This window comes from Molossus molossus, unplaced genomic scaffold (assembly GCF_014108415.1).
Source record: "Molossus molossus isolate mMolMol1 unplaced genomic scaffold, mMolMol1.p scaffold_m16_p_17, whole genome shotgun sequence".
Taxonomy (NCBI): domain Eukaryota; kingdom Metazoa; phylum Chordata; class Mammalia; order Chiroptera; family Molossidae; genus Molossus; species Molossus molossus.
Window position 1 is genome coordinate 30968846 of NW_023425352.1, and position 14140 is coordinate 30982985.

At 37.0% G+C, this 14140-nt stretch overlaps 1 protein-coding gene and 1 non-coding gene across 2 annotated transcripts in view; both read right to left on the reverse strand.

Annotated features, from left to right (window-relative positions):
• Nucleotides 1-1948: 1948 nt before the first annotated feature.
• TNKS2 (tankyrase 2) overlaps nt 1949-14140 on the reverse strand; it is a 61326-nt gene continuing 49134 nt past the window's right edge. The window contains exons 24-27 of the mRNA XM_036264927.1: nt 12281-12386; nt 8613-8799; nt 5166-5322; nt 1949-4307 (exon numbers count right to left, since the gene is read on the reverse strand). Coding sequence (XP_036120820.1) covers nt 4245-4307; nt 5166-5322; nt 8613-8799; nt 12281-12386 — 513 coding nt within the window. The 3' untranslated portion in view covers nt 1949-4244. The remainder of the gene's footprint in view (nt 4308-5165; nt 5323-8612; nt 8800-12280; nt 12387-14140) is intronic.
• On the reverse strand, nt 7717-7823 carry LOC118632802. The gene has a single exon (XR_004960066.1). It is a non-coding gene; the product is annotated as a U6 spliceosomal RNA (small nuclear RNA).

The following is a 14140-nucleotide window of genomic DNA, read 5'->3' on the forward strand; positions in this document are numbered from 1 at the left end:
TCCATTGATTTTTTTAGGTAGAATAAGAGGGAGGGAGAGACAAAGAGAGACATCAATGTGAGAGAGACACATTGGTTGCCTCCAACACGACTCTGACTGTGGTCAGGGATTGAACCTGCAACCCGGGTACGTGCCCTTTATCGGGAATTGGAACTGCGACCCTTTGGTCCGTGGGCCAAAGCTCTAAGTGCTGAGCCAAACTGGCCAGAGCTCACAATTTATTTATGGATTTAACAAAAGTTTCCTGAGGAATTACTATGTGCCAGAATGTGTTAAGTGATGGGTTGAGTGGTAAACAACATATTTTTTTCATACTTTTCAAATTATCTGTGAGGGATCAGTTTTTTTTTGTTTTTTCCTTTTAATGTCTAATTTGTTACAGACCAGTATTTTCCTTAAAGAAAATTAAAAACATTGTAGCAATGTCTGACTGCTCTAAAAGTTTCCTCTCAATTTTTTTCATCTCTTCATGAGCTGGTAACAAAGTTTGCAGAACAACCCACCTGCAGGCTACTTTTGCACATCACTGCTCTTCAGTGTATTGGCAGACCATTTGGGGGGGGGCTCTGTATATATTTGTGTGATGGGGATGACAAATGTGGGTAGACAATGAATTGGAAAAGATACTTCTGATAATGGTGGCTTGTATGTGGAGAGTAAGAACTTTCTAAGAGGATATAATTAATTAGTTTAGGTCACAGTCTGCCTAAGCTATTAAACATGAAAAAAGGGATGGGGTAGTAGAGATTCAGGAGATAGTGAAAAGGCCACATTCTAGTTTAACTTTATAAAAATATGACAGTTCTCCAGGGGAAAAATGGGTACTATAACTTGCTTCCTGTCACTCTAGTCCTCTAACAGGACAGGACAGTAGGTAAAGGGCAAGTCAGGAATACCAATCACAAATGCTTAGGGACATTTATTTACATGTGTTCTTTCTCCCTCTCCCTGCAAACAACTAGATCACATCATACACTGGAATGCATGCTTAGGAATCAGCAAGCAAACATTTTAATATTAGCCTAACTGAAGCAGGAAGATAAAGATGCTGAAAAATATTTCAAAGCCATGATTTATGGGTTATTTGCACCATTATTCTCTTACTATGAAAAGTAGAGAATGGCCCTGGGTGGTGTGGCTCAGTTGGTTTGGTGTGGTCCCATGAACCAAAATTGTTGGCTCAATCCCAGGTAGGAGGCAGCTGATTCACGTTCCACTCTCACATCGATGTCTCTCTCTCTCCCTCTAAATATCAATAAAAAAAAATATATTTTTAATTGCAGAGAACTGATCACATACACATGGACACTTGGCATACTGCAACCTAAAATACATTTACTATACTTTCTTTTATGAGTAATAAATACCACTAACTTTAAGATTTTAAAATGTATAAAGAATTTTTAAATAATGTAGAAAACAAAAATATATTCCTCTTTATAAATTAAGAAGATAGATTTCCCAGGAACGAGCTATAAGGTTTGCCAAAAGTTGTGTTGGGTGGACTAAATGTCTAAAATAATATTACAGTTACTTTCAATCTTAAAGCATCTGAGCAGATATGGTAACAACTGTCAACATTTTAATCTTAAAAAATTTGTTTTTTCTTTATTGACTTTAGAGAGAGGAAGAAAGAAACATCGATGAGAGAGAACATCAACTGGCTGCCTCCTGCATGCCCCCCACCGGAGATTTGGCCCACAATCTGGGCATGTGCCCTGACCAGGAATCAAACTGGCGACCTCCTGGTGCAAGGGTCGACACTCAACCACTGAGCCACACACCAGCCCGGCCAATATTTCAATCTTTAAACTGCATTCTTTACTACTATTAGACTCAGAAATACAATGTTTTCCTGTAATTGTGGTTTATTATAATCTTAATCCATTTCCTCAAAGTCCATTCAACACATTTATACTACTCCAGTAATTACCATGCTACCCGGAAAAACAAGTGAACAGTTTATTAAGAATTAAATGAGGGTATGGAATGTGATACAGTACAAGTAAGACACTCAAGATGGATATAATAGTACTACTCACACAAAAAGTTAAATCTCACTTCAAAAGAATTCACAAAACAAAGGAAAAAGCAATCCCATCATTATAAAGTAAGATATTTCATGCAAAAACTTCCCCCCAAATCCCCTAACCCCTCAACCCCCCTCCAAGCTCCCAACAAACAAAAAGCTATCTGAAAATGTTGCCATGCTAACACATTAACCACAATATAATCATTTATAGAAAAACAACACACTAATTAAGCAATGGATTCGATGAAACAACACAGGTTGCAATATTGTAAACTCACAGGCCATAATTTTACATAATAAGCAATTTCAGGTTCATTCATACAGAGGGTGAGGATTTTGGGCTAAATGTTGAGAGATAAGGTATGTAAATATAAACTCCATTAACTCATCTCATTATCTTCTAATTATAAAACCTGGAAGCTTCCAGAATCTGAAAAATTATATAAAATTTGGCATACTCCATTTGAGTTCCAAGAAATAACTTTAGGATCATGTTCACAATTATTAGAGAGCTGTATAAAAGCACTTAAAGGTCAGGAATTGACCTCTTAAATAATAATCACAATTTACATAATAGAAACTCCAGATATGTATTTATTCTGATTAGCTCTTACTCAAGACAAGAAACATGATTTTCTAGCACTTTATGTACAAGTTAATGTAAAGGACCAGTTACTTAGAGACTGAATAAAAATGTAAAACAAAGGTAAATTGGTATAGAGTAATTGGGAACATCCTCATTTACAAAGACTTAAGTGGGTAAAAATCTTGCCTTATGAGGAAGTTAGAGTCAACAGACAGACCTCTAAACTGTAACTCATGCCTCTGTACCAAGATGCTTTAGCATTTTCCATGGAAAAGACAGTTTGCATTAGAAAGTAGGAATGGCATTTCATGGAATAACATTCTCTCCACAGCTGCCAAACAAGCCTGGTTACCAAGTGGTGCACAAAGCATATTTCCAACTGGGTGCAATGTCATGATGAGGCAACCCAGAGCAGAAAGCACCCTTCTCACGGCACCTACCCATGCAGGAGGCCAGGAGAGAACTGGGACACCTACACTTCACGCTCTGGGTGTAGCTTGCCTACTGTGTATAGATTGGCTTACAAGTATAACAATAAGGCCAAGGAAAAAGAACAGGGAAAAAAAAAAAAAAAACTTAGGACAAAAAGCCACCCACTCCCATTTTTTTCGGTTTACATTTATAGTGATTAGAACATATTGGAAAATTATTCAAGATTATACTTCCCACCTGTGAAATTTAACTTCCTATTTATATTCCATGAAAAGAACACCATAATTTTCAGTGGCAAGACTTAACATTTCTAAAAAAAAATATATAAAAGCACTTGCTTTAATTTTCACAAAATGACATGAGAAAAGTTTCCAATGTGAAACCCAGAGTCTAATGCCAGTAAAAAAGCATCTTTAATAATCGGGACTATTATGGTTAGAACTCTTTGGAATGTATCTTACACATACAAAGGTAGTACAAATTAAATCCCTAGAGATTCATGAAACAGGCTCTTAAATGGGAAAGATTTCTAATGAGAGATAAATGCTTCCATCCACAAGTTAAATGTGATAAATAAATCTTTCCCAACAGACAAAGTCTGCTGAAAACTCAACACAGCCTCAGAAATCAAATGTAAAGATCACTCAGTCATGATGATGCAGGAAAAAGTGCAGATGAGCGGTACGCATGGAAAAAAATCTGTAAACTGCTGCAATTCTAAACAGTAGATTTATATTACAAAGCAATGTAAATAAATACTGGGCTAGTACAAAAGCTCTTATTTACAGTTTTACAAATGAAATTGTATTCAGTGTAAATGCTGTGTTTTAAAGAACACAGAAATGTATTAGTAAAATGAGTTCTGTTGAGGGGATTACAGTTTCTGTTAGAATCAATGCATAATGTATAAAAGATTCAAGTTAACTCTGTTCATAATTTAGTACAGACAAACCCAGTTTTAACCTGGAATGGCATCTGTTAAAGTGCTGAAAAAACAGGAACTATTTAGAAAACACTGTACATTATTAAAGCTTTATCAAGTCAGAATGTTAAAACTTCTTTCACATTTTTTATCCTTTTGCCACAGGCTTGTTGAAAAAGATGATTTTTCTCAGCAAAACAGTAAAAATTAAGAGGCCACCAGCTCTTTCGATGATTTTAGGTTCAGTGGAATTAGTTTCCTAATTAATATAATTATCCATCAACCATACCTTCAGGCCTCACAATCTGGTAAGTAATTAGATATTCAGGATAAGCCTGGAAGAGAAAGATTAATTCAAATATTGGTAAACAAATTATTTGAAAAGGAGGCTTACCATAAGCATTCCTAAGCTCTAGGGAAGAGGTTCTAACTCAGTGCTGTGGATCAGAGTCATGTGAAAGCATCTTCTCAAAACATCCTTACCTTGATTCCAATCCCTTGGATTCTGAATCAGCAGGTCTGGAATGAGTACTAAGTATGTGTTTGTCTGTTTTTAATAACTTAATAACTTAAGTGGTTCTGATACATATCCCCAACTGACAACACAATCTAGAGATGCTTTTGACTGGATCTGTGTCACTAAGAGCAAGAAGGAATTACATATTTCTTTGCTATACACAGGTTAACTACTAAACATAGGATTCTGATTAATTATATTTTAGAGAAGCTGAAAATAAAATTCAATATAACTGGCAAAATCCGAATAAGGCCTGCAGGTTAGATATAATGGTATTTTCCTGATTTTAATAATTTATCATCTCCTTGTTTTCCAGAAATATACCTGAAGTACATATTTAAGGGTAAAGAAACATGCCTATGTTCCTAACGGTAAAGGAACTGCATTCTCAAGAAGTTCAGGAAAAAAATATACAAACACACACTCGGGAGGGAGAGACTGATGATAAAAGGAGAATATTAAAATGTTAACATTTGGAAAATCTGGGTAAAGGGCATAAGAAAATTCTCTTTACTAATTCTGCAACTTTTTTGTAAGTTTGACATTATTTCCAAAAAAATAAAAAAGAAACCCACTTCTTAAGGCAACATACCTTGTTAATTTAAGAGATTAGTAAGAAGAGGTTCAAGTCTGGCTCTAAAGTATTTCTGAAGATGAACAAATAAAATAAAATTACCTGTTCTCCTCTGTAAATAACATATTCAGCTAATGCTAGGCCATTGACACTGGGTCGACCAGTAACTGAATGATGTCCTGGAGGAGAATGTGCCATTTTCATTGCACTGAACTGCAGGAACGATTTTCCCAAGGTTACCCGGCAAAAGAGCAGCTGCCTATAGCGTGAAAAGGAAAAGATCTCTTTGACTACAAGGTAGCATATGACAACTTGATTTGTGTACACTGCATAAGCTTTTTAATGCATTTATACATAAACATTTGATTTTTATCATTTTTACCGTTAAAAGAACTTTGTAAGAATGTCTTCTACTGTTCTCATTAATGAAAGAATTTATCACTTTCATTAACTATAAAGCCTGAAAATGTAGTAACCTTATAGATGTGCAGACTCAGCCATCCTGTTTGTATCCCAGCAAAAGCACAAACCATAGCTCAAGTGGGAGGGAGGAGGAGGTTTAAGGGGCTTCCATGAAGTGACTTGCAAAGAGGACATTTTTCCAACTCACTCTAGTGGATTCTACCTTCAAAATATATTTGCAATCCATTCTCTTTTCTTAAATTTTCACCTGGGCTATAACAACGGCCTCTGAACTAGTCTTCCTGTTTTTATTCTAATGCATGTCTCAACTATTTTCCATCCAAGCAACCAGTAATTTAGGAAAGAACACAAAACACAAATCAGATTACATCACTTTTCTGCTTAAACCCTTTTAGAGGCTGCTCACTGTACTTAGGACAAAATCCAAATCCCTTACAATGTCGCCAAATTCTCTAATCTTATCTGGTGTTTTTCATGCCGCAGACACATTTTCTTCCTTCACATAGGTCAAACTTTCTTACCCATGGCCATGATACATAGTATACTATTCCCTCTACCATCCAGAATGGTATCTATTCTACCACTCTTCAACTGGCTAACACATTTTTGCAGGTTTCAGCAAAAACTTTACTTCTTCAACTAGGTCTTCCTTTACCAGAAGTTAAGTAGGTTATTTTCCCATTCTCCTTAGGCATGTGACTGGCCTTCCTTAGTTTCAATTAACTATGTCTGTCTTCCCTCAACCCACCCTTCAGTTACTTCATTATTTCTGTCTCTTATTTTTAAGGAGGGAACAGGAGATTTTGGTTGACTAAACTGATGATTCTATTCTCCCAAGAGATGCTATCTATACTTTTAATTCTAAATATGCCCTTCTTAGCATTTCTAATAGATTTTTTTTTAATCCTCACCTGAGGATGGAGCTATCTATCATCTATCTATCTATCTATCTATCTATCTATCTATCTATCTATCTATCTATCTATCTATCTATCTCCTCACCGAGGACATGTTTGCATTTATCTTTAGATAGAGGAGGAGGGAGAGGGAGGAAGAGAAACATCAATGTGAGAGAAACACATCAAGTGGCTGCCACCCACATTACCCCAACCGGGGCTGGGGACAAACTGCAACCGAGGTATGTGCCCTTAATGGTAACCGAATCTGGGACTCTCTGGTCTGCGGGCCGACGCTCTAACTGCTGAGCCAAACTGGCTAGGGCTCTAATAGATAATCTATTACAGTTACAATTAGTCCCATGATAATCCAGAATATAGAAATATTAAGTTTTCAAACAACCAAACATTCTGCTCCAAAGACAGTTTAGAAGAGGTATTAGAACATTGCTTAATACTAATAACCAGAGCTATTTAGCCTCCAGATAATACAAGTAAAAACAGAAGTGTTCAATTTATAAAATCTCAAGATAGTATGAATGTCCTATCCAGTCCAATTTATAGATCTAAAATAGAAATGGGTGGGATGTCATACCCAGGAGGGTTGAATTCAGAAATCTATACAAATCTAAATTTAGGGGGAAAACAACAAGAACAAAAACAGACCTCTCTCTCAAGGCTTATAGTTCTTCACCTTGGCAATCTCTCAAAAATCAGCTGGGAAGGCTTTAAAAATCCTAATGCCCAGACTGTATGCCAGAGCAATTACATGAGAATCTCTGAGGGTAGGACACAAACATTAGTTTTTAAAGCTTCCTGGGTGATTCCAATGTGCTGCTAAAACTAAGAACTACTGCTCTAGGGTTTTTTTTTCCTATCTAGATCAATGATCAGAAGCATCAGGAAACTTGGTAGAAATCCAAGTTCTAGGGCCCACCCACATCTAGTAAATCGGCAACTCAGAAGGTAGGGCCTAAGAATCTGCATTTTAACTAACCTTTCTAGGTAATTCCGAAGCTTGCTAATGTTTGATAACTTCTGCTCTAGATCTTTATAAGCAGTGCCCTCACTGTAGGATAAATCTCAATAGTTAATCTTACTCGATTTTTCAAATGAGAAAAAATGATTTCTTTACCTATCAGGAATTTATCAATTAGAGCCAAGTTATTAGAAAGATTTTAACAACTGGGTTAAGTTCAGAGTAACTACTCTTTACTTTTCCCTCCCCCCCCCCTTTTTTGGTACAAGCCCTTAGAGGGAACCGAACCTGGGACTCCTTGGTCCACAGGCCGACACTCCAACTGCTGCGCCAAACCAGCCAGGGCTCCCCCTCTTTTTCTTATTTACACTTCATTAATCTCCATGCCATCCTTGCACAGGAGCCATGCTAACTGTCTCTGTGTTGTTCCAATTTTAGTACATGTGCTGTAGAAGTGAGCACACAATAGTAGTTACTTGATAATAATGTGCTTTCTAAAGGATTGATGTGTTTTATTGTAACTTTTCAAGTAGTAATATCACAAACTAAGAGCATACCATAATTGGAAGGCAGACTCCCTTATACAGTGCCATGAAATAATTAGGCTTGGCAAGTAATATCATTTTAGCATGGAAATACTACAATTTTTTAGAGTCCACAGTCTCACAATATTCAAGAGCTACAATAAAATCTCTTTCATGCCCAATGATATGTTCTACTCCATATTCTTTAAAGCACCAAATGTACTAATGAATAAATGAGTTAAACAGATCAAGTGCTTAGAATTGTGCTTGGCCCATAAAGATCATTAAATAAATATTAGTTATTCTAACTAGTGAGAGGGCCAAAAGAAACCTCAAACACCTAGCCTTGCATCCCCAAATTTTCAAATATGAAACCAATTCTCATCTGATTTTTATCAAAATAAATGAGAAGCCCTGGTCAGTTTGGCTCAGCAGTTAAAGCGCTGGCCCATGGACCAAAGGGTTGCAGGTTTGATTCCCTGCCCCAGTTGGGGTCACGCAAGAGGCAACCAACTGATGTCTCTCTCTCTCTCATTGATATTCCTCTCCCTCCCTCCTCTCTCTGTCTCGCTTACTCTCATAAAACAACCTCTCCCTCCCTCCTCTCTCTGTCTCGCTTACTCTCATAAAACAAACAAAACAAAACCAAAAAAGAAAAGAAAAACCATCAAAAACCAAAAAAACCACACCAAACAAACAAAATAAATGAGAACAAGTGATCTCTTACCTGTGGCAAATGTAACAAGATCTGTCTTTGTGAACTGGACACCCAGTACCTCCTCCAATTCCATATACATACTGATTGCTTTTAGAAGAGTTTTCAGCAAAATAAATCCCAGCTCCAAACATCCCACCTATGTAGGCATGCCTTTCATCGAAGCCTTTATGGATAATTGCATTCACAAAGGGAGACCCTAAAATACATACAGATGAATGACAATTTAAAATTATCTTAGAAGAAAATGAACAAAAACTAAAGTGTCTTAGACAATTCTTCAACATACATACACCACTACCACAATAAAGCAAAATCAGAAAACAAGAATAATAAGTTAACTGTCAGCTGGTTCACTACTTTAGAGTAACTATTTTAGAGAAACTGCAAAAGTCAATTAATGTTCTAATAGGGTGGTGGTCGTTCACCTGCCAATATAAAGACACATGTCTATTTAACTAGAACAACAAACAGAGCACTTGAAATATCAGTGCAGGAGTTATCAAATTCCAGACCCTAAATCCATACAAATCAGAACCAAGAATCTTATAATTCACAACAAGGCTAAATTAATTAGGTCTTACAAGGACACCATATCTATGTACTTTAAAAAAAATGTTTTTATTGCTATTTTACAGAGAAAGGGAGAGATCTATAAAAACACAGATGTGAGAGAAACATTGATTGACTGCCTCCTGCACGTCCCTCACTGGAGACTGAGCCCACAACCCAGGCATGTGCCCTGACTGGGAACTGAACCAGGACCTCTCTCTGTCTAGGGACCACGCTCAATCCACAGAGCCACACCAGCTGGGCTCAACATATCTTTTTGGAGGAACGCAAGTTAACCCTCAATACAGCCTTAAATTATTATTTTTACTACTTCCCTGACAATGCTGGGACATTAAAATACTTTAACTTGATTTACCATTTCCTGCCATTTGTGGTATTATCATCCACTGAGCCACGCTGGCCAGGCAAGTACTTTTTTTTAAAGATATCAAAAGTGGCCAAAGTGGTCTTTTCATGTTCATTCTTTTTATACCGTCTCTCCTATTCTTCCAATGGCTCTGACTTTCATCACCTGCTTTAAAAGATTCCATCTGCAAAAGTGATGTTCCTTCATTCCCTGCATATTGACTTCTTTCTCTTTCTTCCTTGCATGTGTGTAAAGAAAGACAGTTTAACTAACTGATTCATCAACGTCAGTGTCCCCATTCAAAAAGGGACAGAAAAAGCCCTGGCCAGTTTGGCTCAGCAGTTAGAGCGTCAGCCTGCGGTCTGGAGAGACCCGGGTTTGGTTCCCGCTAAGGGCATGTACTTCGGTTGCAGTTTGTCCCCGGCCCTGGTTGGTTGTGCGGGTGGCAGCCACTCGATGTGTCCCTTCACGTCGATGTTTCTCTCTCTCTCTCCCTCCCACTCTATCTGTACAAAAAATGGAAAAATATCCTCGGGTGAGGATAAAAAAAAAAAGGGGACAGAAAAATACAATGAATTCCACTTACAGAAATACTGAAGAACAGAATAACTTATTTGAAATCGGAAAAACTAAAACCATTTATATTATAAAATAGAAAAACCATTCATTAAGTCAATACATAAATATTTTGCTCTGTGCCAAGAGATTATCATGATTTTTTTCCCTTTACTGATTTTAGAGAGAAAGGAAGTGAGAGGGAGATAGAAACATCAATGAGAGAGAACATCAATTGGCCGCCTCCTGCATGCCCCCAACCCCCCCACTGGGGACTGGGCCTACAACCTGGGCATGTGTCCTGACTGGGAATTGAACTGGCAACCTCTTGGCGCAAGGGTCGAAGCTCAACCACTGAGCCACACTGGCCGGATTATCATAATGATTTTTAAGGTTTTGGAATGCAAAATACCATTTACGATATTATGCACCATTTTATTGTGCTATAGATGTTTTTCCAGGGGCTGTAAAATTTATTTTTTTTAAATACGTTTTTTAAAAATTGATTTTAGAGAGAGAGGAAGGGAGAGAGAGAGAGAAACATTGACTGGCTGCCTCCTGCATGGCCCACACTGGGGATCAAGCCTGCAACCCAGGCATGTGCCCTGACCAGGAATCAATCTGGGACCTCTTAGTCCCTGGTCCAATGCTCAACCACTGAGCCACACTGGCTGGGCAGGACTGTGAAATTTAAATGCTGTGTTTTATAGAACTTGATAGGTCTCTAAAATTTTTCTGCAATCAAGGCCAAATGAAGGAACAGATTGGAGCTACTATGGGTAATGTGCTTGAAGACTTGATAAATACTACATTAACATCTATATTCATATTTATGATAAACTTGAAAGAACAATCAACACCTGCCAACCTGCAACATTAAAAAACACAGGAAATGTCAAGAATGGTAAATAATGGTGATGCTCTCAATTCACCAAAGTTCTCAGAAAACCTAAGTTTAATGACAATGGCTCTTGACAATAAAGTTAAATATAGTTTGGACACTTAGAGTCAATGCCAGAATAAGATGCATATATTCTTCTGAGGCGATCTTCAGATTTCATTTTAAATTAATCCAATCAACTAGTTAAAAATAAAACAATTTCTCAGAGTGATCATAATAAGCAAAATCTATATAAAGAAAAAAAAGAAAATATGATTAGTCAACCTTCCCATTTCTATATTTTTTCCATTACAGTAATTCTATTTATAAACTATTATAAAATATACAAATTCAAGAGGTTTAAAATACAAATATAAATGTAAAATTTATAGAAATAATGTTTATTTCTTTTTATTAAAATTTTTTTTTTCTTTTTTCTTTTTGGTACGTGCCCCTAGTGGGAACTGAACCCAGGACTCTCTGGTCCGCAGGCTGACGTTCCATCCGCTGAGCCAAACCGGCCAGGGCGAAAATTTTTTTCTTTATTGACTGCTAGAGAGAGAAGAAGGGAGAGGGAGAGAAGAAACACTGATGGGAGAGGACATCAACTGGCCGCCTCCTGCATGCCCCCCCACTGGAGATTAGGCCCACAACCTGGGCATGTGCCCTGACTTGGAATCAAACTAGTGACCTCTTGGTGCATGGGTTGATGCTCAACCACTGAGCGACACTGGCCAGGTTTAATGTTTACTTTTTAAAAATGACATGAGGGCCCTGGCCGGTTTGGCTCAGCAGTTAGGGCATCAGCCTGCAGATTAGAGTCCCAGGTTCGGTTCCTGCTAAGGGCACATACATTGATTGCAGTTTGTCCCCAGCCCCAGATGGGGTTGTGTGGGTGGCAACCAGTCGACGTGTCTCTCTCACATCGATGTTTCTCTCTCTCTTCCCCGCTCCTCCTGCTCTATCTGAAGATGAATGCAAAAGTATGCTCGGTAAGGATTAAAAAAAAAAAAGACATGAGGCCCGGAAAGTGTGGCTCAGTGATTGAACGTTGACCCATGCACCAAGAGGTCGCTGATTCGATTTCTGGTCAGGGCACATGCCCAGGTTGTGGGCCTGATCCTCAGTGGGGGGCATGCCGGAGGTGGCCAATCAATGTTCTCTCTCATCGATGCTTCTAACTCTCCTTCTCCCTTTCTCTTTCTCTAAAATCAATAAAGAAAAAAAAATGACATGAGGACTATACAGATTCATGATTATTTTATACCTGACAAAAACTATTCTAATGTGGAGAATGGTGACAGGGTAGGGGGAAAAGAATCTTACCATGAAATAGCATTCTTTCGTTTGCATGGTTGTGGTTTTCTTCAGAAACTTCTTTTCTCCTGTGAGTATACCTTTCCCACAGTTTTTTGTTACAAACTTTCTGAATCTATAAAAAAGGAACCAGAAAAATAACCTCTTCAGCTCATAATTACGTATCTTCTTGCTTATCTTAACCAAAAATGGGCCACATAGCCAGAAGAGGCAGTACATTTCTCCAAAATGTAAATGATGTATTATTTTCGTCAACTAAAAATACTTTGTCCCAACCATAAGAATGGAAATATAGCTACATTCTGAAAACTGAACACTTCAAAGGGAAAAAAAGTTATATATGGCCATATGTAAAGGTCTATAATACCATTAATTGATTAAAACACTTCCATTCTCATTAATTTAAAATTATTACCAAATATTTCCAAATCAGCTATGCTGAGTTCTGTAGATAACTATTAAAAAGAAAATATTATATTTTTTCCCCTGCTTTATCTGGTTCAAAGTACTATCTTTGTCTATTTTTAATTAAAAATATTTGAAAGAGCCACACCAAAATCACTTTTAAAACACACACACACACACCCCCCATACTCCTTATTACTCCCTCTATTTTTCCCTATACCTCCAATTCCTAAAATTTTTGTCTGCAGAAGAGTTAAAGATGGATGCTAGTCTCACTTTAAATATTTATGGGGTCAAATTTCACAATCCTAGAACTGTTTCTTAGCTGTGTTTAAAGGTGCTACAGCCCCCTGCTGGTCCTAGAGCACACCTGAGAGTTGGTTTTAGTTCTGGCTCAAAATAATACACTGCTACACACAAATTGAGGAACACAACTGGCACAATGGGATCTCATTTAGGTAACAAAAACAGTCTAACCATTGAAAAAATTTTCATTAAATATTGCATTAAAATACATTACAGAAGAAGAAAATAGCGTATCTTTCTCAAATTAGACTACAGGTATACCTCAGAGACACTGTGGATTTGGTTCCAAACCACCACAATAAAGCAAGTATCATAACAAAGAGAGTTGTAAGCTTTTTGTTGGTGGAGGATTTTGCCTTCAACTTGTAAATAAATGCAAAATCTGTGACACCTCATAAAGTGAAGCACAAAGAGAGGTGTACCTGTATTTTGAAAATCAAACACATGTTCTCTCTCCGCCCTCACCCTAACAAACTGTTACTGTTTGGAAAGTAGACTTGACTGAAAATTTGCCTGTAATAGGCAGTTATTTGTTTTATTAGAAATTATTACATATGTCAATGAATGGAAAATCAAGATGTCATTCTTGTCACCTATGATATAAACTAATAAAAAACACGCAGAAGTATGATCCTTTACTTAGATGTGTTTGTTTTAAATCATCTAATTTCTCAATATATAGTTTTAGTATTCACTAACTCTAAAATATAACATCTAATATTATACTCATAATAGTACATTATTGTGAAACAGTAATACAACAACTGAAAGATGATGCTCTTCACTTGAGTTTAAAATTTAGGTCTTAAGATATTTGCCATATTTTAATTCTAACCATCCTATATTTATAATAACTGAGAATATAGCAATGTAGTTACTACAAAATCATTATGCATCTCAAGTATAATGCAGTTTCGCTTGCTACAGTTCAAGAAAAACTCAGCAAAGTTGGAAAAGGTCCTGAGAAGAGTAACTGATATCAACAAGGAGACAGGACTCTCATTAGAATGACTTAAAACATTTAAAAGACTGTTTTTGAAAAAGATGAAGGTACTGAGAGAGTACTATTCAAATTATTAAAAAGTGATATGTTGACTCACAGAAACCTGGAGTAGTCAGGACAAATAAAAAAGCATGATATAATTATAAAGATAAAGT